The sequence below is a fragment of the Anomaloglossus baeobatrachus genome, chromosome 11, assembly GCF_048569485.1.
Source record: "Anomaloglossus baeobatrachus isolate aAnoBae1 chromosome 11, aAnoBae1.hap1, whole genome shotgun sequence".
Taxonomy (NCBI): Eukaryota; Metazoa; Chordata; class Amphibia; order Anura; family Aromobatidae; genus Anomaloglossus; species Anomaloglossus baeobatrachus.
In genome coordinates this window covers 126,547,406-126,569,592 of record NC_134363.1, presented here as the reverse complement: position 1 = coordinate 126,569,592, position 22,187 = coordinate 126,547,406, and the positions used below count along the sequence as shown (strand labels likewise).

The 22,187-nt window shown below is 47.1% G+C and overlaps 1 protein-coding gene across 3 annotated transcripts in view; it reads right to left on the bottom strand.

The window, feature by feature from the left end:
* ARHGEF16 (Rho guanine nucleotide exchange factor 16) overlaps window positions 1-22,187 on the bottom strand; it is a 78,763-nt gene that overhangs the window by 38,136 nt on the left and 18,440 nt on the right. For all 3 annotated transcript variants that reach the window (XR_012727454.1, XM_075327131.1, XM_075327130.1), the window contains exon 4: window positions 17,640-17,809. Coding sequence is in view for 2 of the 3 variants with exons in the window: in XM_075327131.1 (XP_075183246.1) it covers window positions 17,640-17,809 (170 nt within the window). In the remaining variant the exon portion in view is untranslated. The remainder of the gene's footprint in view (window positions 1-17,639; window positions 17,810-22,187) is intronic.

The window sequence follows — 22,187 nt, the reverse complement described above, 5'->3', positions numbered from 1 at the left end:
TGGAGCACGATGGGAGGTGCACACCTCCCCCCAACACACACACACACACAACACAACACACACACACTGGGAACCACAAACACCGCCATACACAGACACCCACACACAACGCTGCACACACACACACAACACCCAACACACAAACACCGCGGCATACATAAATATACGCACATACCGCACAACACACACATTGCACAAAACATACCTCCCCCCAAAACACACCACACCCACACAAACCGCGCAACACACACACACACAACGCGACAGACACACAGCGCTCCACAAACAACGCAACACACATACAACACCGCTCTCACCCTTCGCCACACCCAGACAACACCCAGAACATGTACAGCGCCCTACACAAACACTTGGTAACTACACACAACAACATCCATCTATCTATCTATATCTATATCTATATCTATATCTATATCTATATCAAAAATCATACATGAACTACACAATACGTAAATTCTAAAATACCCGATGCGTAGAATCGGGCCACCTTCTAGTGGTTCTATAATCAACATATAATTTACTATCATTTGTGTTTCAATTCATCCCCATATTAAAGCTCGGCTCGCCAGCAGTGGATGAGAAAACCCTTCGTGGCCAGATGCAACATTCTTGAGACTTCCAAGAAAGAAATATTTCTAAATGCTTACTGTACTGATTTGTTATACATTTTAGTCCAAAAACACCTGCAACCTTATTGGCGATTAAGGCAGGGAATGATTTCATAAGTTTCAGAACAGGTATCAGGTAACATATACAATATATGGCCAAACTGAAGTTTAAAAATCAGCCTGTTATGTTTAGTGAGGTGGGTAACATAAAATAAAGGATTAAGTCATCGCACAAGTGATTCATTCGTCTTACTGCAAATAAGACTTGTTTTATGACCTGTGTCAGGACACGGAGCAGTCCCTGAGCTCGGGGAGGTTACACAATGATTAGAATAGGACGGTTGTTAATGAGCTCATAAAACAATATGCACACAGGCTTGTTAATCACTATAGAGTTTATAAAATACCACTTTCTTCATTTTTCTATAAATGTCAAAGTTAACACAAATATATGGATGTGCCCATGGCACAAAATGGAAAAATGTGTGAAGCTGGATTACCACTAGGGCTGCATGATGACTGGCAGTGGCACAGGTTGTATGAGTATGCCTTAGTGCACATTGGTGCTGGCTCTTTGTTGTTTCTTTGTTGAATTGGTCGGTGGTTGACCTCCACCTTGCTACGCACCCCAATTTGGGATGTATTCCATCTGTATAGATTTTGGCGTTTGGTGACTGTTCACATTGGGTCATCAGGCTTTGTCCACAGGCTATATATATACTTCATGCAGCATTTGCTTGGACCTGTCCCGCCCACAACCGTGACTCAGTCATGGGTACGGGACTGCAATAGACCAGGTGAGTGCTGCTGAGAGCAGTTCTGTTATTCATGTGTGAGGCCGCATGGCACATTTTATAAAAATATTTTAGTGTAGGACTGCTTCAAATGAGATTTGCCGTGACGTGGCGAAGCAGCTCAAGAAATTGCAATTTTTTGCCAAAAATCTCAAAAAAAATTTTTTATAATGCAGTTTGGAATATTTGATGCCTTAGTGCACATTGGTGCTGGCTCTTTGTTGTTTCTTTGTTGAATTGGTCGGTGGTTGACCTCCACCTTGCTACGCACCCCAATTTGGGATGTATTCCATCTGTATAGATTTTGGCGTTTGGTGACTGTTCACATTGGGTCATCAGGCTTTGTCCACAGGCTATATATATACTTCATGCAGCATTTGCTTGGACCTGTCCCGCCCACAACCGTGACTCAGTCATGGGTACGGGACTGCAATAGACCAGGTGAGTGCTGCTGAGAGCAGTTCTGTTATTCATGTGTGAGGCCGCATGGCACATTTCATAAAAATATTTTAGTGTAGGACTGCTTCAAATGAGATTTGCCGTGACGTGGCGAAGCAGCTCAAGAAATTGCAATTTTTTGCCAAAAATCTCAAAAAAAATTTTTTATAATGCAGTTTGGAATATTTGATGCCTTAGTGCACATTGGTGCTGGCTCTTTGTTGTTTCTTTGTTGAATTGGTCGGTGGTTGACCTCCACCTTGCTACGCACCCCAATTTGGGATGTATTCCATCTGTATAGATTTTGGCGTTTGGTGACTGTTCACATTGGGTCATCAGGCTTTGTCCACAGGCTATATATATACTTCATGCAGCATTTGCTTGGACCTGTCCCGCCCACAACCGTGACTCAGTCATGGGTACGGGACTGCAATAGACCAGGTGAGTGCTGCTGAGAGCAGTTCTGTTATTCATGTGTGAGGCCGCATGGCACATTTTATAAAAATATTTTAGTGTAGGACTGCTTCAAATGAGATTTGCCGTGACGTGGCGAAGCAGCTCAAGAAATTGCAATTTTTTGCCAAAAATCTCAAAAAAAATTTTTTATAATGCAGTTTGGAATATTTGATGCCTTAGTGCACATTGGTGCTGGCTCTTTGTTGTTTCTTTGTTGAATTGGTCGGTGGTTGACCTCCACCTTGCTACGCACCCCAATTTGGGATGTATTCCATCTGTATAGATTTTGGCGTTTGGTGACTGTTCACATTGGGTCATCAGGCTTTGTCCACAGGCTATATATATACTTCATGCAGCATTTGCTTGGACCTGTCCCGCCCACAACCGTGACTCAGTCATGGGTACGGGACTGCAATAGACCAGGTGAGTGCTGCTGAGAGCAGTTCTGTTATTCATGTGTGAGGCCGCATGGCACATTTTATAAAAATATTTTAGTGTAGGACTGCTTCAAATGAGATTTGCCGTGACGTGGCGAAGCAGCTCAAGAAATTGCAATTTTTTGCCAAAAATCTCAAAAAAAATTTTTTATAATGCAGTTTGGAATATTTGATGCCTTAGTGCACATTGGTGCTGGCTCTTTGTTGTTTCTTTGTTGAATTGGTCGGTGGTTGACCTCCACCTTGCTACGCACCCCAATTTGGGATGTATTCCATCTGTATAGATTTTGGCGTTTGGTGACTGTTCACATTGGGTCATCAGGCTTTGTCCACAGGCTATATATATACTTCATGCAGCATTTGCTTGGACCTGTCCCGCCCACAACCGTGACTCAGTCATGGGTACGGGACTGCAATAGACCAGGTGAGTGCTGCTGAGAGCAGTTCTGTTATTCATGTGTGAGGCCGCATGGCACATTTTATAAAAATATTTTAGTGTAGGACTGCTTCAAATGAGATTTGCCGTGACGTGGCGAAGCAGCTCAAGAAATTGCAATTTTTTGCCAAAAATCTCAAAAAAAAATTTTTATAATGCAGTTTGGAATATTTGATGCCTTAGTGCACATTGGTGCTGGCTCTTTGTTGTTTCTTTGTTGAATTGGTCGGTGGTTGACCTCCACCTTGCTACGCACCCCAATTTGGGATGTATTCCATCTGTATAGATTTTGGCGTTTGGTGACTGTTCACATTGGGTCATCAGGCTTTGTCCACAGGCTATATATATACTTCATGCAGCATTTGCTTGGACCTGTCCCGCCCACAACCGTGACTCAGTCATGGGTACGGGACTGCAATAGACCAGGTGAGTGCTGCTGAGAGCAGTTCTGTTATTCATGTGTGAGGCCGCATGGCACATTTTATAAAAATATTTTAGTGTAGGACTGCTTCAAATGAGATTTGCCGTGACGTGGCGAAGCAGCTCAAGAAATTGCAATTTTTTGCCAAAAATCTCAAAAAAATTTTTTTATAATGCAGTTTGGAATATTTGATGCCTTAGTGCACATTGGTGCTGGCTCTTTGTTGTTTCTTTGTTGAATTGGTCGGTGGTTGACCTCCACCTTGCTACGCACCCCAATTTGGGATGTATTCCATCTGTATAGATTTTGGCGTTTGGTGACTGTTCACATTGGGTCATCAGGCTTTGTCCACAGGCTATATATATACTTCATGCAGCATTTGCTTGGACCTGTCCCGCCCACAACCGTGACTCAGTCATGGGTACGGGACTGCAATAGACCAGGTGAGTGCTGCTGAGAGCAGTTCTGTTATTCATGTGTGAGGCCGCATGGCACATTTTATAAAAATATTTTAGTGTAGGACTGCTTCAAATGAGATTTGCCGTGACGTGGCGAAGCAGCTCAAGAAATTGCAATTTTTTGCCAAAAATCTCAAAAAAAAATTTTTTATAATGCAGTTTGGAATATTTGATGCCTTAGTGCACATTGGTGCTGGCTCTTTGTTGTTTCTTTGTATGAGTATATGGCGGTTATATGCTTGCATAATGCAGGTGACTGGGCTCGCATGGCGATCCACAAGGCGATGCCACAATATATACAATTTTTAATGACTGTTCATACTGAATCCTAATTATGAAGAGTCCAGCTGATGACTTCTTGTGATTGCCAAGTGCACCTGGCCATGGTGCCAATCAGAGTAGGGCATAATCACTAATAGCAAGGGCTTTTGTCACACTAGGTAGAGGGAAGTTCTAGGGGCTTCTTGAAGTATGTTTGGGGTGATTATCCCACTGGAAGAATTATGACTTAGGACACACACCCAGATTTCTGACACTGGGCACTACATTGCCACCCAAGATCCTTGGTAACCTTCAGATTTCATGAGGTCTTGCACATAGTCAAGGTACCCAGTGCCTGAGGCATCAAAACAACCTTAAAACACCTTTGACCCTCCACCATATGCGACTATAGGAGCTTTGTTCTTTTCTTTGTAGGTCTCATTCCATTTTCTGTAAACAGTAGAATGATGCTTTACCAAAAAGCTTTATTTTGGTCTAATCTGCCCACTTGGCGTTTTCCAAGAAGAATTTTGGTTACTCACTTATATTTTGGCATCCTGCAGTCTACCTTTTTCATGTATGTCAGCAGTGGGATCCTCCTGGGTCTCCTCCATAGCATTTCATTTCATTCAAATGTGGACGGATAGTTCGCTCTGACACTGATAATGTCACGCTAGGTACGGGAAAGTACCAAGCAAACAGTGAAAGGGAAGAGAAACCCTGTGTCTAGAGAAGGGGAAGATAGTGACTCCTGACCAAGCCTACCACTGGGCCCTGGTTTCCCTCGCCACCCTAGATAGGTTCCTCACCTATGCGCCGAGCAGGATACTCGGAGTCCTGGAAGTGATAATCCAGCCCCCACAGAGCCCTGATCCCAACACATCCAGTCTGTCTAGGATCACATGAAGAAACTGAAGGATTTCTACAAACCTAAACAAGTTCTTTCAAAACTTGTGCACAAGTGTATTTCAGAAAAATTAATGCACTTTTGTAGGCAATGAACGGTAACACTAAATATTGATTAATTTCTCTTTTGTTCATTCACTTATTTTTATCAATTAACAAAAATGTAAACTATTAAGACTTCTCTGATTGAAAGAATTCTTCGCAGCAATTTTTCCATAGCTGCCTAAAACGTTTCCACAGAACTGTATACATCATAAACACAAACAGTAAGAGGTGTCAACTATTGTGTTAGTTATTAAAAACTATTCTACATCCACGTATAGACAAGTTATCTATGTATACAAGAAAACAAAAAAAATAAAATAAATAAAAATGCAAAACACGTCACAGCAAATCCTGATTAAATACTGCCCCCACAAAAACCTACAGTGTAACATAAGACACTGAAAAATAACCTGTATTTCCCTTGCAGCATACTCACCCAACCTATAAACATAGCTTCATCCCTAATGTGTCAAAAAGAGACCAAATGCACAAAATTAACAAATTACCCAATATACATTACAGTATGAAACCTCCCAAAAAACCACGGAAGATGGTTTATGATTAAAGAAGTGTGGAAAGAGATAGAATGTGTAGGTAGGTTGTTGTGGTTACTCATGTTTTGTATCTCATATGTTTATGTTCTTGTATAAATAAAAGATCTTCTGTCTATTGTGAGGTAGCGCGGTCGGCTGCGCAGCAGAAGACACGGGATCCAGGCATCAAGGTTCACAGCACACGGTGTTTAATGTCCAAACAAAAAGTCCATAACAAAATACATGTGCCTCTCCAGCAGAGGGCTCAGGAAGTTCTGGTCACTTCCCCCACACCCGGCACACCTGCCCTCGTTCCTGTTTCCTTTTAACCCTTCCTTAAGCCTGTAGGGAAACAGCATTAACCCTATAGTGGATTTACTTTCTATCATGGAGTGAGCACAACCTGGGCGAGACATACCGGCCGTCATAGATAACCCCGGTCACAGTCTCACATACCCCCCCCCTCAGTTCAAGCGTGCGGGGTTGAACTCCAGCCATCAAGCACGGGCCGCGGGACAAGGCATCGGCGTTGCCCTGCAACCTACCGGCCCGGTGTTCAACCGTAAACCGGAAGTTCTGCAGAGAAAGGAACCACCGGGTAACCCGGGCATTCCGTTCCTTGGCGGACCTCATCCAGACCAGTGGAGAGTGATCCGTCACCAAGCGAAACTGCCGTCCCAGCAGGTAATAGCGTAGGGACTCCAAGGCCCACTTGATCGCCAGGCACTCCTTCTCCACTACGCTATAATTCCGCTCGGGAGGGGTGAGCTTCCTACTCAAGAAGGTGACGGGGTGTTCCTCCCCCTGAACCACCTGAGACAGCACTGCCCCCAGGCCGACCTCCGAGGCGTCAGTCTGTACTATGAACTCCTTCCGGAAATCAGGGTTGACCAGAACGGGCTGTCCGCACAGGACCCCCTTCAGGGCCCGGAAGGAGTCCTCGGCCTGCGGAGTCCACCGCACCATGACGGACTTCTTGCCTTTGAGAAGGTCCGTCAAGGGGGCTGATAGTCCCGCAAAATCCTTTACAAACCTCCTGTAGTACCCCACGATACCCAGGAAGGCCCTAACCTGCTTCGTGGTCAGGGGTCTAGGCCACTTCTGGATCGCCTCAACCTTGTTAATTTGGGGCTTAATCACTCCTTGGCCTATCACGTAGCCCAAGTAGCGGGCTTCCGTGAGTCCCAATGCACATTTCTTGGGATTGGCTGTCAATCCGGCTGTTCGAAGCGCGTCCACCACCGCTTGTACCTGTTCCAAGTGGGTCTGCCAATCGGAGCTGTAAATAATGATGTCATCCAGGTACGCTGATGCATACGCCTGGTGGGGTTCCAGCACTAAGTCCATCAACCTCTGGAACGTGGCCGGAGCGCCATGTAACCCAAAAGGCAAGACAACATAGTGGAAGAGACCCTCCGGCGTAACAAAAGCTGTTTTCTCCTTGGCGGACTCCGTTAGTGGCACCTGCCAGTACCCTTTGGTCAGGTCGAGCGTGGTAAAATATCGCGCCTGTCCCAGCCTATCAATCAGCTCATCCACCCGGGGCATGGGGTAGAGATCGAACTTGGATATTTCGTTCAATCTCCTAAAGTCATTGCAGAACCTTAAGGAGCCATCGGGTTTTGGTATTAGGACAATCGGACTAGCCCATTCACTCCGGGATTTTTCGATGACCCCCAGGCGTAACATTGTCTTTACTTCCTCCGATATGGCTTGTCGTCGAGCCTCCGGCACCCGGTATGACTTCAGGCGTACCTTCAGGTGGGGCTCGGTGACAATATCATGTCGTATCAGACTGGTCCTACCGGGCAGCTCGGAGAAGACATCGGGGTTCTGCTGAACCAACCGTCTGGCCTCTCGCCTCTGTTGCTTGGTGAGGGCTTCTCCAATCCTTACTTCCGGTTCGTCCTCTCCGGAGGTCGCTGGAGCCGGATGTGAACGACCCGAAGAGGAGGGAGGTGGGGAAAAACCAGCCATCAGGCTTTCCCGTTCCTGCCAAGGTTTTAATAGGTTGACATGGTATATTTGTTCAGGTTTCCGCCTACCGGGCTGCAATACTTTATAGTTAACCACCCCTACTCTTTCCTTTATCTCGTAGGGGCCTTGCCACTGAGCCAGGAATTTGCTCTCCGCCGTGGGGATCAATACCAACACCCGATCCCCGGGTTTAAAGGTCCGCACGGTGGCTTGTCTATTGTAGCGGCCGCTTTGCGCGGCCTGAGCCTCCTGTAAGTGCTCCTTCACAATTGGCATGACCGCGCTTATGCGGTTCTGCATACCCAAAATGTGTTCAATCACACTTTTATGGGGGGTGGGCTCTTGTTCCCATGTTTCCTTTGCCAGGTCCAACAATCCCCGGGGATGTCGCCCGTATAACAATTCAAAAGGCGAAAACCCCGTGGATGCCTGTGGCACCTCTCGTATGGCAAACATCAAATAGGGAAGCATCATATCCCAGTCTTTCCCGTCTTTTGAAATCACCCTTCTTAGCATGGTTTTCAGGGTTTTATTGAAACGCTCGACTAAACCGTCCGTTTGCGGATGATACACAGACGTACGCAACTGCTTGATCTGGAGTAGCCGGCATAGCTCTTTGGTCACTTTAGACATGAATGGGGTCCCCTGATCCGTAAGGATCTCCTTGGGCAATCCCACCCGGCAGAACACAGCAAACAACTCCCGAGCTATAAGCTTTGCTGCAGTATGTCTGAGAGGTATCGCCTCGGGATACCGGGTGGCATAGTCAACGATCACTAGGATGTGTTGGTGCCCTCGAGCGGACTTTACGAGGGGCCCCACCAGATCCATCCCTATCCGTTCAAAAGGGACTTCTATAATGGGTAACGGTACCAACGGACTGCGAAAATGGGTCAGGGGTGCAGTAAGCTGACACTCCGGGCAGGTTTCGCAGAACCGTTTTACCTCCCCAAAGACCCCGGGCCAATAGAACCTTTGCAATATTCGCTCCTGCGTTTTCTTGACCCCTAGGTGGCCACTCATCAGGTGTTTATGAGCCAAGTCGAGGACCCGCCGGCGATGCGGCTGGGGCACCACCAACTGTTCTACCCCTACGCCCCGTATTTCATCTACCCGGTAGAGTAAATCCTGCTTAAGAGCGAAATGGGGGTACCTTACCTGGGCACTGGGCAGCTGTGCCACCCCGTCAACTACTGTCACCCGACTCCGGGCATGTATTAACGTAGGGTCCTGGAGTTGGGCTGTCCCAAACGTATCCGGGGACGCCTCCAACTCCGGGATGGGCTCGACCGTCTCAGCCTCTCCTGCCAATACCTCTAGGGGTGACCTATCGGGTTCACACTCTGTCCCTATCATCGTGACCCCTACGGCAGGTGTCCCGGATTCAGGATTGTAGGGCTCAGGTCCCGGACCGACCAATATCTGAGGGGACTTAGGGGGTCCCCTCCATAAAGTCCAAAAATAGGGCAGATCCCTTCCTAGGATCACGTCATAAGGAAGAGTGTTAAGAAGTCCCACCTCATGTTGCACCTGACCGCAAGGTGCTGTGATGGTGACAATCCCCGTGGGATAGTCGTGGCGGTCCCCATGTATGCAAACCACCCCCACAGTGCGTCCTGTGACCTTTACTTTAGCTCTCAAGGTGGATCGCACAAGGGTCACTAAGCTTCCGGAATCCAACAATCCTGTAACCGGACATCCATTCACCTGTATTTGGCACAAGTGGGGCTCTGTCTCTGGGGAGACCAGGTCAGCGGTACACACCACCTGAGCATACATTGAACCCCGCCGGGTAACCCCACAATCCATGGGCTCCGTGGTGAGTGGACACTGGGCTTCCATATGTCCCACCCGCTGGCACCGCCAACATCTAATAGGGAAGGAAACCCCCTTGACAAGTTGTCGTTTAGGGTACATGGCCTTCCGGACCTCAGGAACGGCGGGCGCGGCCTCAGCCAGGATGGTAGCGGACTCCTGTACCGGTGTCGGCGGTGGGTCCTTGGCCCTAGGCTTGGAGGGGCCGGACCGACGGGCGGTACGCAAAGTCTCAGTGTCCCGTATCAAGTCCTGCGTAGCCACATGCCGCTCTACCAGGGACACTAATTGGTCCAGGGTACTCGGGTCACCCTGTCCTACCCACCGTTGAACGGTGACGGGTAAAGTGCGCACAAAACGATCCACTACTACCCTTTCCACCATTTGCGCCGGGCTCAGAGTGTCAGGCTGCAACCACTTTTTTACAAGATGTAATAAGTCATAGGCCTGGGAGCGTACGGGTTTGGCTTCCTCATAGAACCACTGATTTACCCGCTGAGCCCGTACATAGGTATTCACCCCCAACCGAGCCAGTATTTCGGCTTTCAGGGTCACATAGTCAATGGCGTCCTCGGTACCGAGGTCCAGGTACGCTTTTTGGGGTTCCCCCGTCAGATAGGGCGACAATACCTCAGCCCACTGGGGGGTCGGCAGCTTTTCCCGCTCGGCCACCCGCTCAAACACCGCCAGGAACGCTTCCACATCATCACCCGGGGTCATCTTTTGCAACGCTTGTCTCACCGCTTTCCGGACGCTGCCGTCGTCACCCGGTCCCGGGGTTGTTGCTGCCGGTCCGGCACGGATCGACTTGGCCAGGAGAACCATCTGTTCTTGGTGCCTTTTTTCCTGCAATTGTAAGGCTTGCTGCTGACGTGCATTGGCCTGCTCCATCTGTTCTTGGTGCCTTTTGTCCTGCACTTGCAAGGATTGCTGCTGACGTGCATTGGCCTGCTCCATCTGTTCTTGGTGCATTTTGACCTGCACTTGCAAGGATTGCTGCTGACGTGCATTGGCCTGATCCAACTGTTCTTGGAGTTTTTTTTCCTGCACTTGCAAGGATTGGAGCAGGTGTGCATTGGTCTGTTGCTGCTGTGCATTAGCCTGTTGCTGCTGTGCATTAGCCTGAGCCAAATGCTTTAGTATGTCCTCCATGGCGTCGCCGGGTTTGGGCTGTAGTATAGCCGCTCGAATCCAGGACATGCGCAGCTGGGTCACCAGGGATGGATGCTACACCTCACCGGCTGTCATGCCCGCCGATTCTCCACCATATGTGAGGTAGCGCGGTCGGCTGCGCAGCAGAAGACACGGGATCCAGGCATCAAGGTTCACAGCACACGGTGTTTAATGTCCAAACAAAAAGTCCATAACAAAATACATGTGCCTCTCCAGCAGAGGGCTCAGGAAGTTCTGGTCACTTCCCCCACACCCGGCACACCTGCCCTCGTTCCTGTTTCCTTTTAACCCTTCCTTAAGCCTGTAGGGAAACAGCATTAACCCTATAGTGGATTTACTTTCTATCATGGAGTGAGCACAACCTGGGCGAGACATACCGGCCGTCATAGATAACCCCGGTCACAGTCTCACACTATACTTTGATGTGCACTAGCTGTGTGATGGTTACTTTGTTGTGTATTTTATAGTATTAGGGCAATTCTAACTCATTTTTATTCATCAAATTTTGCCCCATACTAGCAAAATTTTAAGGCTCCCTTGAGACTCTGCCCAGGCTCCACCTCCGCCCCGCAAACCTTCCGCAGTCTCATGACCACTCTTGGAAAAACTCTGCACCAAGTCCTCACCAATCACACATTAAGGCTATGTGCGCACTAGAAAAAGGATTTTTCTTAAGTAAATTTCTTGAGTGAAGGATTAGAGCACCTGCGTTAAATTAACGCACCAATAACGCACAAAAAACGCATGCGTTTTTACCGCGTTTTGTTGCGTTTTTGGTGCAGGTTGGTCCCTGTGTTTTTTAATGCTTTAACAGCAATAAATAATAGATAATAGATGGATAGAGGGAAAGATGGATAGCTGAATAGATAGATAAATGAGAAAGACCTATATAATGTCACACCTCCCTGCATATTCTAAGCTGACACCCTTTAGTGACTTTCATGTGGCACTAAAAGGGTGCTTAGCCTTGTATTTAGCCAAAAAAATAAATAAAAAAAACAAAACGACGTGAGATCCCCCTATCTTTTGTAGCCAGCTAAGGTAAAGCAGACGGCTACAGCCTGCAGACCACAGCTGGCAGCTTCACCTTGGCTGGTAATCCAAAACACAGAGGGCACCCCACGCTGTTATTTTACATTAAATAAATAATTTTAAACAAAAAACGTGGGGTCGCCCCCAAATTGGATCACCAGCCAAGGTAAAGTGGACAGCTGTGGTCTGGTATTCTCACACTAGGGAGGTCCACCGTTATTGGACTCTCCCCAGCCTAAAAATAGCAGGCCGCAGCCGCCCCAGAAGTGGTGCATCCATTAGATGTGTCAATCCTGGCGATTTGCCCCAACTCCATCCCATTGCCCTGGTGCGGTGGCAAACGGGGTAATATAGGGGGTTGATGCCAGATGTGTAATGTCACCTGGCATCAGGCCCTGGGGTTAGTGATGTCAAGCGTCTATCAGATACCCAACATCACACCCAGTCAGTAAGAAATACAAAATAGACAAAAAAAATTTTTTAAAAAATCACTCCCCAAAACATTCCCTCTTTCATCAATTTATTGAAAAGAACAATCAAATCCGGGTCCGGCGTAATCCAATAAGGGTGTCCCACGATGATCCATACCATAGTTACTGTCCCAGTCAATGAAGAACAGAATGTTCCCCATTGGCTGGGAGAGTAATGCAGTGACCCGAGCTAAAATCAATATGTCAGCCCAGGTCACTGCATGGGATGACGAGCACTGCCATCAGGAGGTTACATGAGATCATCACCTGCTGGCACGATCTCCTGCTCTCCTGACGTCAGCGCTGTCACTGACTTCTATGCCCGCCGCGTTCTCAGCGAAGAATCGCGGGAACCCGTGACGTCACCGCTAGCGAGTCTCGGGCTGCCCGCGAGACGTGATGTGAGAACTCGTCGGGCAATGGAAGGCAGTAACATCAGGAGAGCAGGAGATCATCACAGCAGGTAATGATCTCATCTAACCTCCTGACAGCAGCGCTCATCAGGCTGCACGCACTGCAGTGTGAGAAGCTGCTGATACTGCAGTGTGGGCAGACACTGACACTGCTGTGCGGACAGCCTCGGGGATGGAGCGGGACACAGACTGCACGGGCACCCGACAGAGGTCACACGGAAGTGCTTCCGTGCGGCGTCCAGGGAGTGTGAGGTGTGTGTGTTTATGCTCTGCTCCGCTTCCTCTTCCTGTCATAATGACATCACTTCCCTGCAAAACGCAGGCAGTGATGAACATTACCGCAGGTAAACCGCGGCTATACCGCACATTATTTGCTACCTGTGGTATACCTGCGATATTTCGCGATTACATTACAGTGAATGGAGTGAAATACCGCAGGCACCTGCGGAAAAGAAGTGACATGCACATTTTCTCAAGAAATTCTGCAGAAAGAATGTTCTGGAGAAAAAAAACGCAGTGTGTGCACAGCCATTTTTTTCCCATATGTTTTGCTGGGAAATGTCTGCAGAAAGGTTACAAACATTTCTCAAGAAATTTCTGCAGCAAAACCGCGGGTAAAATCGCAGGTAAAAACGCAGTGTGCGCACAGGGCCTAACAGTTCCCATCAAACACTATATAACATACATAGCCATCAGCTTTCGTTTTGGCCCAAAAGATTTTTTTTAAGCCTTCCACCACGACAATGTAGATTTTTGGTAGGGCCCTACTCTGCTCAAACCTATTAAAAAGTTCTTAAAATATCCAATACTCTTCAGGTATATAGTTTTATTTATTCCTTTTTAAAAAGGTAATGTGTCACATTCATTTTTTAAACTAATTGAAACCAGATTGTGATTTTATAATCTTTATTTCTGATTGCAGATTATTGTATTTAGTTTTCTGTATATTTATGGAAGCTGCTCTTTTGGCTGTTTGGAGATATGGACATTGGACATATGCATGTATAGATCGCTCTATCTCAAGACATTATAGGGGACCATTTCCTTGGGAGAGTTTTTTATACATGTTCTCATGTTTAGTGACATGCAGGTATCAATGTGCAGGAAGGGGGAAGAGGTGAGCTGTGACACCACCTACTGTGAGTGGACGGACAAGTGGGTGGGTGTACACACCATCACTTTCGGGCCTTCAACTCCTGCATATAATCTCCCGCAAGGGCACGCCGGAAGCTTAGGAACAGAGGGTGGGCCAGCAGAATCTGACGTCACTGGTGTCAAATGTGGCCGGCCACCTCTGCTGCAGCCATACAATGTAAGTAGCTGTGGTGTAACTAGAGTCTGGGCACCCCCCTGTATACTGGTCAGATGTATGGGCCCTTGTGTTCTAAATCCTATAAAGACATTCAAGTTGATCCCCCCTCCCTTTACATTACGTATTAATGTCCCCCATTAGGTGCTAAGGTTTCCCATCCTGGTATACATGTCCTTATCCTAAGCCCCATCTTGGTATACATATCCTCAACCTGAGGATTAGATAGATAGAATATCCTCATCTCGAGCCCAATCCCAGTATATATGTCCTCATCCTGAGCCCCAGCCTGGTATATATATCCTCAGCCTGGTATATAGGTCTCCATCCAGAGTCCATGCTGGTATATATGTCCTTATCCTGAACCCCTTCCTAGTCTATATATAGTCACCATTCTGTCTCTAACGCACATAAAAAAAAATAAAATAAATAAAAATAATTCTACTCCCCTTTACTCTGCTCCCACATTGGCCGGTGAACCTGTAGCCAGCAGCTGACAATGGCATGCGTGCCATGACATGACGTCACTTATGTGTCCCCATTCACAATACCACCAACATCAGCTGCCGGCTGACAGTGTATTCCAGCGCAGGCACCCGCTGTGTCTCTATTCTACAATGCATTTCAGCTGGATGTGCGTCCTTTGACACACATCAAGCTGAAGTAGGTGCTGTGGTCGATGGGTCCCCTGCAGCCTATACACCAGTAATGGCTGTAATGCTCTGATGGCATCCCCACCAACTAAAGCACATGTGTAAGATCAATGCCATATGAAGATTTGTTGATTTGTACATTGAGCAAACACTTGACTAGCAATCTAAAACTATGTTCCCATGTTGTGGAAAATTTCCGATGCAAATTTAGTGGCAAATATGCAACAAATCTGCATGTGTACCGCCCTGCGCTCAGCCGCAGCCGAGCCGCTCGGGTCAGGGCTCGTTTGGTGGGTGGCTCGAGCGCCTCCGGCACCCGGGGGTCACGTCGCTCTGAAGGGATGCTGGCGCTACGTGAAGGAGGGTGATCTTCGGTCGGGAGGTTCACAGGGCAGGGGGTGATGGTCCCGGGGCCCAGTGCTCGCGAGGTGCGGGCGTGTTGGTGCAGCGCGGTGCATGCCCGAGGGCACTGTTGTACTTACTATGACAGATACACCGGAGTCTCTGGTAAACCAAAAGGATGGTGGTCGGTGCCCGCAGCCGACTGCGCTTGGTCCCCCACCCAGTTTGGTGGTTCCTGCCTTTCTCCTGCACCTCGTTTTGTAGAATTTTCCTGCCTATGCTTCAGCAACGGTAGTCTGCTCCCCGGCTTTATGTGTATCGGGGAACCAGTTTGCCCGCAGGCGCTGGCCCGTGGGATCTTTCTGCCTGTGCGGTGGCTTTTTATCCCCCCTCGGTGGGCTGTTGCCGTCTTTCGGGTCTTGGGAAGGGAAAGGAGCTAAGGTCCAGACATCAATCAGTAAATTCGATGTGGTCCAGTGGTTTCTGGACCTCGTTCTGGGTCTGAGTACCCCTCCTGGTGCTCCAGTTTCCAGTTGGTTCCCCGGTTCGGTACCGGCAGGCCACTACCCTGTCCCGTTCCCTTACAGTTCCACCAGCCATCTTCCCGGCTCCTGCAGCCAGCAACCACCGTCTGCCTCCTGGCCACAGGGTATCTGGGCTACGACCCAGATCCCTGACAGACGTTTACTCTTTACCACTACTCTCTTTCACCTCCAAAACTGATCTGTTTGTGTTTTTCCCGCCTCAGGCTATCCAAACTCCTCGGAGGGCATAGCTAACCACCTGGCTCCGCCCCCTGGTGTGAACATCAAGACCTGAGAGGGGTGACTCAGGGTTTTTAGGTTGGCTGCTGTTACCTTGTTAGGGGACGGGTGTTTATGCAAGGGCCTACCTGTAACTACCTGGCTAGTCCAGGGCGTCACACATGCATTACTTGAGTATTTGTCATTACCAATTTCATTCTACTCTATTTACAAAAACACTGAATAGTATGAAGATCTGCAATGAATATCCGAACATTAACGAACCACCTGCAGATTTGAAATCCACCCCAATGTTTTGCAAAGCCTGTCTTCGCTTTTGTATAGCCCATTCACTTTTATTGTATTGTAAATTGCTATGGCTATGCAGCACAGAATCAGTGATGTGTGAACCTGGCCTAAGGGGTACTTTGCACACTAAGACATCACAAGCAGATGCTGCGATGCAGAGCGCGATAGTCCCCGCCCCCGTCGCAGCTGCGATATTGTGGTAGGTGCCGTAGCAAATATCGCTACAGCTGCTTCACATGCACTCACCTGCCCTGCAACGTCGTTCTGGCCGGTGAACCACCTCATTAAGGGGGGGGGGGGGGTCGTGCGGCGTCACTGCGACGTCACACGGCAGGCGGCCAATAGGAGCGGAAGGGCGGAGATGAGCGGGATGTAAACATCCCGCCCACCTCCTTCCTTCTGCATTGCAGCCGGGACGCAGGTAGGAGATGTTCCTCGCTCCTGCGACTTCCCACACAGCTATGTGTGCTGCAGCTGGTGCGAGGAACAACATCGGACTGTCGCGTCAGCGTAATTATGGAATTCGCCGACGCTACACCGATGATACAATTACGACGCTTCTGCGCTCGTTAATCGTATCATCTAGGATTTACACACTACGATGTCGAGAGCGACGCAGGAAGTGCATCACTTTCGACATGACCCCACCGACATCGCACCTGCGATGTTGTAGTGTGCAAAGTACCCCTAAGGATTTACGTTAGACGATTGTGTGAGGTTTTCTAACTCTTGGTAAAAATAGACTAACAACAAGCAACAACAAGCTTAAAAATTAAAAAGAACTGAAGCGTGAAGTATTCTACATACACAGAAAAACTTTTTATTCCTACATGACTGAGCTTTAAGACACCGATGCTGCGTCTTGGCTTGCCCAGCAACACTCACCAAGAAAATGCCACTGGCTAAAATTCTAACTGTATTTTCTTAAAAAAAAAAAACTGCTACACAAACCTGTTCCTCTCTTCACCTAAGAAGATGGTTAAAGGGTAAGCACAGTTACAGACCCTGATGTCAGACAAGCTCAGGGACAGATCGACTGCTAACTCATTGTTTCAGTCTGCCCCGTACTATTAGTGTTGAGTGAGCACTACCATGCTCGGGTGCTCGTAACAAGCAGCTGGACGCTCGGACGGGCGCGACTTGAGTACCCAAGTGTAATGGAAGTCAATGGAGGACTTGAGAGCATTTTTCCAGAAGATTTCTTGGGAAAATGCTAGAGTTTCCCATCGACTTCAATTCGGTAGTCCAACCTACTCGTTACGAGTACTCCGCACCAGAGCATGGTAGTGCTTGCTCATCACTACTATATAGAGGCTGAAAAAGCCAAACAATCCATAAATTTCAACAAAGTCCTATTGCAAAATAATGCTTTACTGTAGATAGAACATAACTACAATTCTACAATCCAAGAAGGCTGGGAAAGCCTTTATATAACTTCTATCAACAAGTATATTACTTCTAAAGAATTTTATGAAGCAAGCCAGTAAATCTGTGAAAGAGGCACCATCCATAGTCAATATCCCAATTTTTTTTTTGTCGTCGTATTTAACACCCTCTATGTGTATGCAGACACAGGAGATTAATCTTACCTGTGGAAGCTGGCTCCAGATAAGCTGAGCAGGTCGATAATTTTTAACTACAATGCTGTCGTCAGGTTGTGGTTCAGTTTGGACGGGGCTATCATCCAGCAGGTCATCGTCTGATTCCAGGTTGTTGGAGATGAGTCCCCGTTCTCTGTAGTCCTGGTACAACCTGGGGTCTGGAGAGAAAAGACGGTTGAGGAATATAGAGAGACCCTCAGTAAACTCTCTGATATTTTCACAGTTCTCTTCTAGGGTCCTGTTGAAAGATGACAGGAATTGAACAGTCGAACTGTCCCTTCTTGCCCAAGATGACCCAGAAAGAGAAAGTCTCCGGAGAACGCCCAGCACCACGTTCTCCTCTGCTTCGCTCTGTTCCATGGTTAGTTTTGATATTCTCCCTCGTAGATGCTCATGTTTTTTAGCTGCTGAAGTAAAATTGTAGCCGAGTGTTGAATTTAACATCTCAGACTCAAGGGATTGACACCGCTATACAAATGAATCCATACTCTGAACATTTAAAAAGATTCCGTGAAGAACGTCTTAACTATAATTTAAAGGGGTTGTGCAGGATTTAGACAAAATAAAAATGTGATGCACCTGTACACAGGTTATGCATCGAATTGAACCTCATCCACTTCAATGGACATATAAACTTCACGTGACGTCTACCAAGCCTTCATATTCTTTTCTTTCAAGGTCAACCTTGAGTTAAGTAATCCGATCCAGACCATTTTCCAAATACAAGTGTGCACAGCACTGACAGCCTCAGACGAATCCAGCTCAAAAAAATGGATTGGAAAAATGCAGAAGCAAGGAAACTATTAGCACCGAGCCATTTTCTCTTTGTACTTAAGACTGTAGTCGGCTCAGAGGATGAAGTCAGCCCATGTGATATTATTTTGAATGGGAATCAGGGGTCTTTACCCTAGGGGACATGTATTGTACCTGGTTAGCATGCCATGCCTCTAGTGGTCAGCCCATTCTTGTTGTAATTTAGCTAAATCATATAATATGTGAAGTCACAGTCTACGTGATGTTGGCTATCTGGTCATGGGCGAATGATACCAGGGTAGCGTCTAAATCCCAGTGGCCAGAGGGACCTCTGCTAACGTCACGTCAATGTGACCAGAAAGGGGCAGGGCCTCCACCGAAATTGCTCATACCAAGAAGATACATTATTCTTCTAAGTCCTCGTTGGCATAGAGTTGATTATAATAGAAGCGAGGGTCTGGGGGAGTATAGTGGACGGAAGGAAACATCGCCACGCCCACCAAACAAGCCGTCAAGCCTACTAAGGAAGCCAGTCACGCCCACAGGTCCTTCTACCCACTGGGATTTAGCCACAACCATCCAAAAAGTGTCCTCTGGTCTGCCAATCATTCATGAGACCAACTAGAGTTTTACAGAACCCTTCTCCACTGAAAATAATGTCAGCACCAGTTTGCTCTAGACACAAGCTCCTCCACGTCCGCAGCTGACACTGTCTGGGTGTTAGAACAATACATAAATAAACCTTTCACATCTAACGAAGTGATACCACAACATCTCATCATTTTGAGGTTTTGACCTTGGGTGACCATCATGAGAACAGAGGGACCCCTTCTACACATTTTTTTGTCAAAAAGGATAGGGGAGGGGTGCAGCGCATGCTCATTACTGCCGCTACTCCAGCCCCTTGCATCTCAGGATCCTGTGACGTACCAGCGGTCAGACAATGCCAATCATAAAGCATTGTAACATGGGGATAACCTTTTAGGGGAGGTTCCCAGTTACACTGTTTTACTCATTCTTTCCTTATAATGGTTACGTGTTATGACAGAACGCAAGTGAAAAACATGAAAAATCCTGATAAACACCTGACCCGAGCGCTAGAAGATATAATTACACAACTGCAAGGAGTAAAACCTGTTTTGCAGCCTCGTCAGCCGAGCACGTGACAGAACGAGACGGTAATTACGCTCAACTGGGTGGATGGTAACAAATGGTAAAAAAGCAAAAAACACACACAGACAACTTGTATTTGCTAATCTTTTGACTTATAATCAATCTGTGCCGGGATCACATCACATTCAGAGTTTCTGAAAAACTGGATTCGGACGTACCTGCCAAAAAGAACAAGACAGTCACCTCGCGCTGCAAGGGGCTGCTGATAAGTCTTTGGCTTTGTGATCTTTTTTGTTCCTATGGTAACGAATGTTACTTCACATGAAAGCCTTGTGTGTCTAATATATAAACAAATTGGTGGAGTCTAATGCGATATTCACAGCACTGCGAGCAGAGGAGTGATAAAATTCTTGTTTCTGCAATGAAAGTCCGCGAAGGATATTCATGGTAATATATCAGAGACATTGAGGGATCAATGCCCTTCATATTCCATAGTTAAGAACTGGGTTGTAAAATTTAAAATGGGCCATTTCAGCCCCAATGATGAGGAACGTTCTGGACGATAGAGAGTGGTTGTAGTTCTGGAGATTCTCGATGCTGTGCACAACCTCATATTGGAGAATTGACGAATTTCAACTAAAGCAATAGCAGACATCATGGGGATTTCCTGTGAACGTGTTTGTGTCATTATCCATGAACATTTGGGCATGAGGAAGCTATCTGCAAAGTGGGTTCTTAAATGTTTGACAACAGATCAGAGAAGCATGCGAGTGAGAACTTTCCGGTCCATTTGTCAGTGTTTCGGGACTGATAAGAACTTCCTGGATCGACTGGTCACTATGGATGAGACCTGGATTTTATTTGTATGACTCTGAAAACACATAGCAGTCAAAAGTGTGGAGGCTCAGTGGTTCTCCTCATCCAAAGACATTCAGAGTGCAAAAAAATCAGCCACTAAAAAGGTGATGGCGTCTGTGTTCTGGGATAAGGAGGGTGTGCTGCTAGTGGACTACCTTCAAAAGGGTTCCACCATCAATGCAAGGTAGTACATTGAACTTTTGGACCAATTGAAGGCAGCTCTGAAGGCGGCAAACTGTCCAAAAGGAACCTTGCTCCTGCAAGCCAACGCTTCTGCTCACACTGCACAAGCGACCACGGCAAAACTGGCAGAGATGGGCTTCCAGCTGGTAGACCACCCACCGTATTCACCATATCTAGCTCCTGACTATCATCTGTCTCCAAACCTGAAGAAACACCTCAAGGGTACCAAATTTCACACCAATTTTGATGCCATGGCTGCTACAAATGCCTGGTGTGAGATACAACTGAAATCCTTTTTGCTAGGCTTACAGAACTTGGAATACCGATATAAGAAGTGTGTTGACATCAGTAGAGACTGTGTGGAATAAATGTAAAGTTTCATCATCCTATCTTGTTTCTCTTTGGGTAAAGCCAAAGACTTATCAGCAGCCCCTCGTACATATGGCTTCTGCTCCAGAAAATAAGCGTGGCCACCTAAAAAGATGGACACTTGTGGAACAGAGGCCAAACGAAGCACAAAGTTTTACAGGTACCACCTGAAACAATAGGAGGTCAGTTGAGAGCTTGGTCTTCAAGTTGGGCATCTGTATGACAGAAGAGTAGCAACACTGTCCCCAATTTGACCATATTCTAAGACTAAGCAACATCACCATTGTCTGGACTGGGAGTAGAATTGATGCGTATGAATACCTATGAAAGGCACTTCTACCCAGTAAATGACATTTCCAGCATGGACTCCTGTGCCACCCACACGCAGTGTCATAAACAGGACTATGAAATTATTAATTAGTAAGTCTGGCTGCCACCACTAGGGGGAGCTTAACGCAGTCAGTGTATGCACTGCACTCAGATCGGTGTGCAGGGAGCGCCTCCTAGTGGTGGATCGAGGAGGTCAACATTTTATATTTCAAGCGCGGTTGATACATTTGGAGTGCTTTAGTAAAAATAAAATTTTGAATTACGAAACAAGAAGGCTTTGTAAATGTTTTCTAACTCGAATTGAAATAATGTGATTTTTTTTCTCCTTTTGAAAAGGTCACAACAGGACTACAAATAACTTGCTGTGAAATACAACACTTGGCAGGAATCGGCTCCAGTAAACATTCCTGAGTGCGAGCCGTCCTCCAGGACGGGGCTGATCTGTAACAATTTCATTTTGACAAAGTGCTGCGCTACTGCAGGGTTGGAAAAATGGGCAGTTGGTAAAGTATGTGACCCCTCGGAAGTAGAAGATCATCCTTCAAGTGGTTCCCCTGCACAAGTCTCAGTAACTAGGTGCTTTCTGCAGACCCTGAATAGCACATCAATCTATATGGAATTATGCGTCATCCCTCACTGCAGCTCATGAAACAGGAGGCACAGGATGAACACTACTATTCTTCCCAGACAGAGGGCACTGTAGAGCATAGAATAGTGTAAGAACAGATCTAAATGATATTGAAAGGGCTTGGAGACCGTTTTCCCAATAAGAACATCACATATGGAGCTGCTATCTATGGGGCCTCAAAAGGGAAAGCCTGGATCGCGGACATCAGGGGGTCACAACACAATCCTAGTACAAGACGCCGATTGCTCCTCCCCAATACAGGGCCGTCACCCGCTACAGCAGGAAAGGTTTGAACACAGATA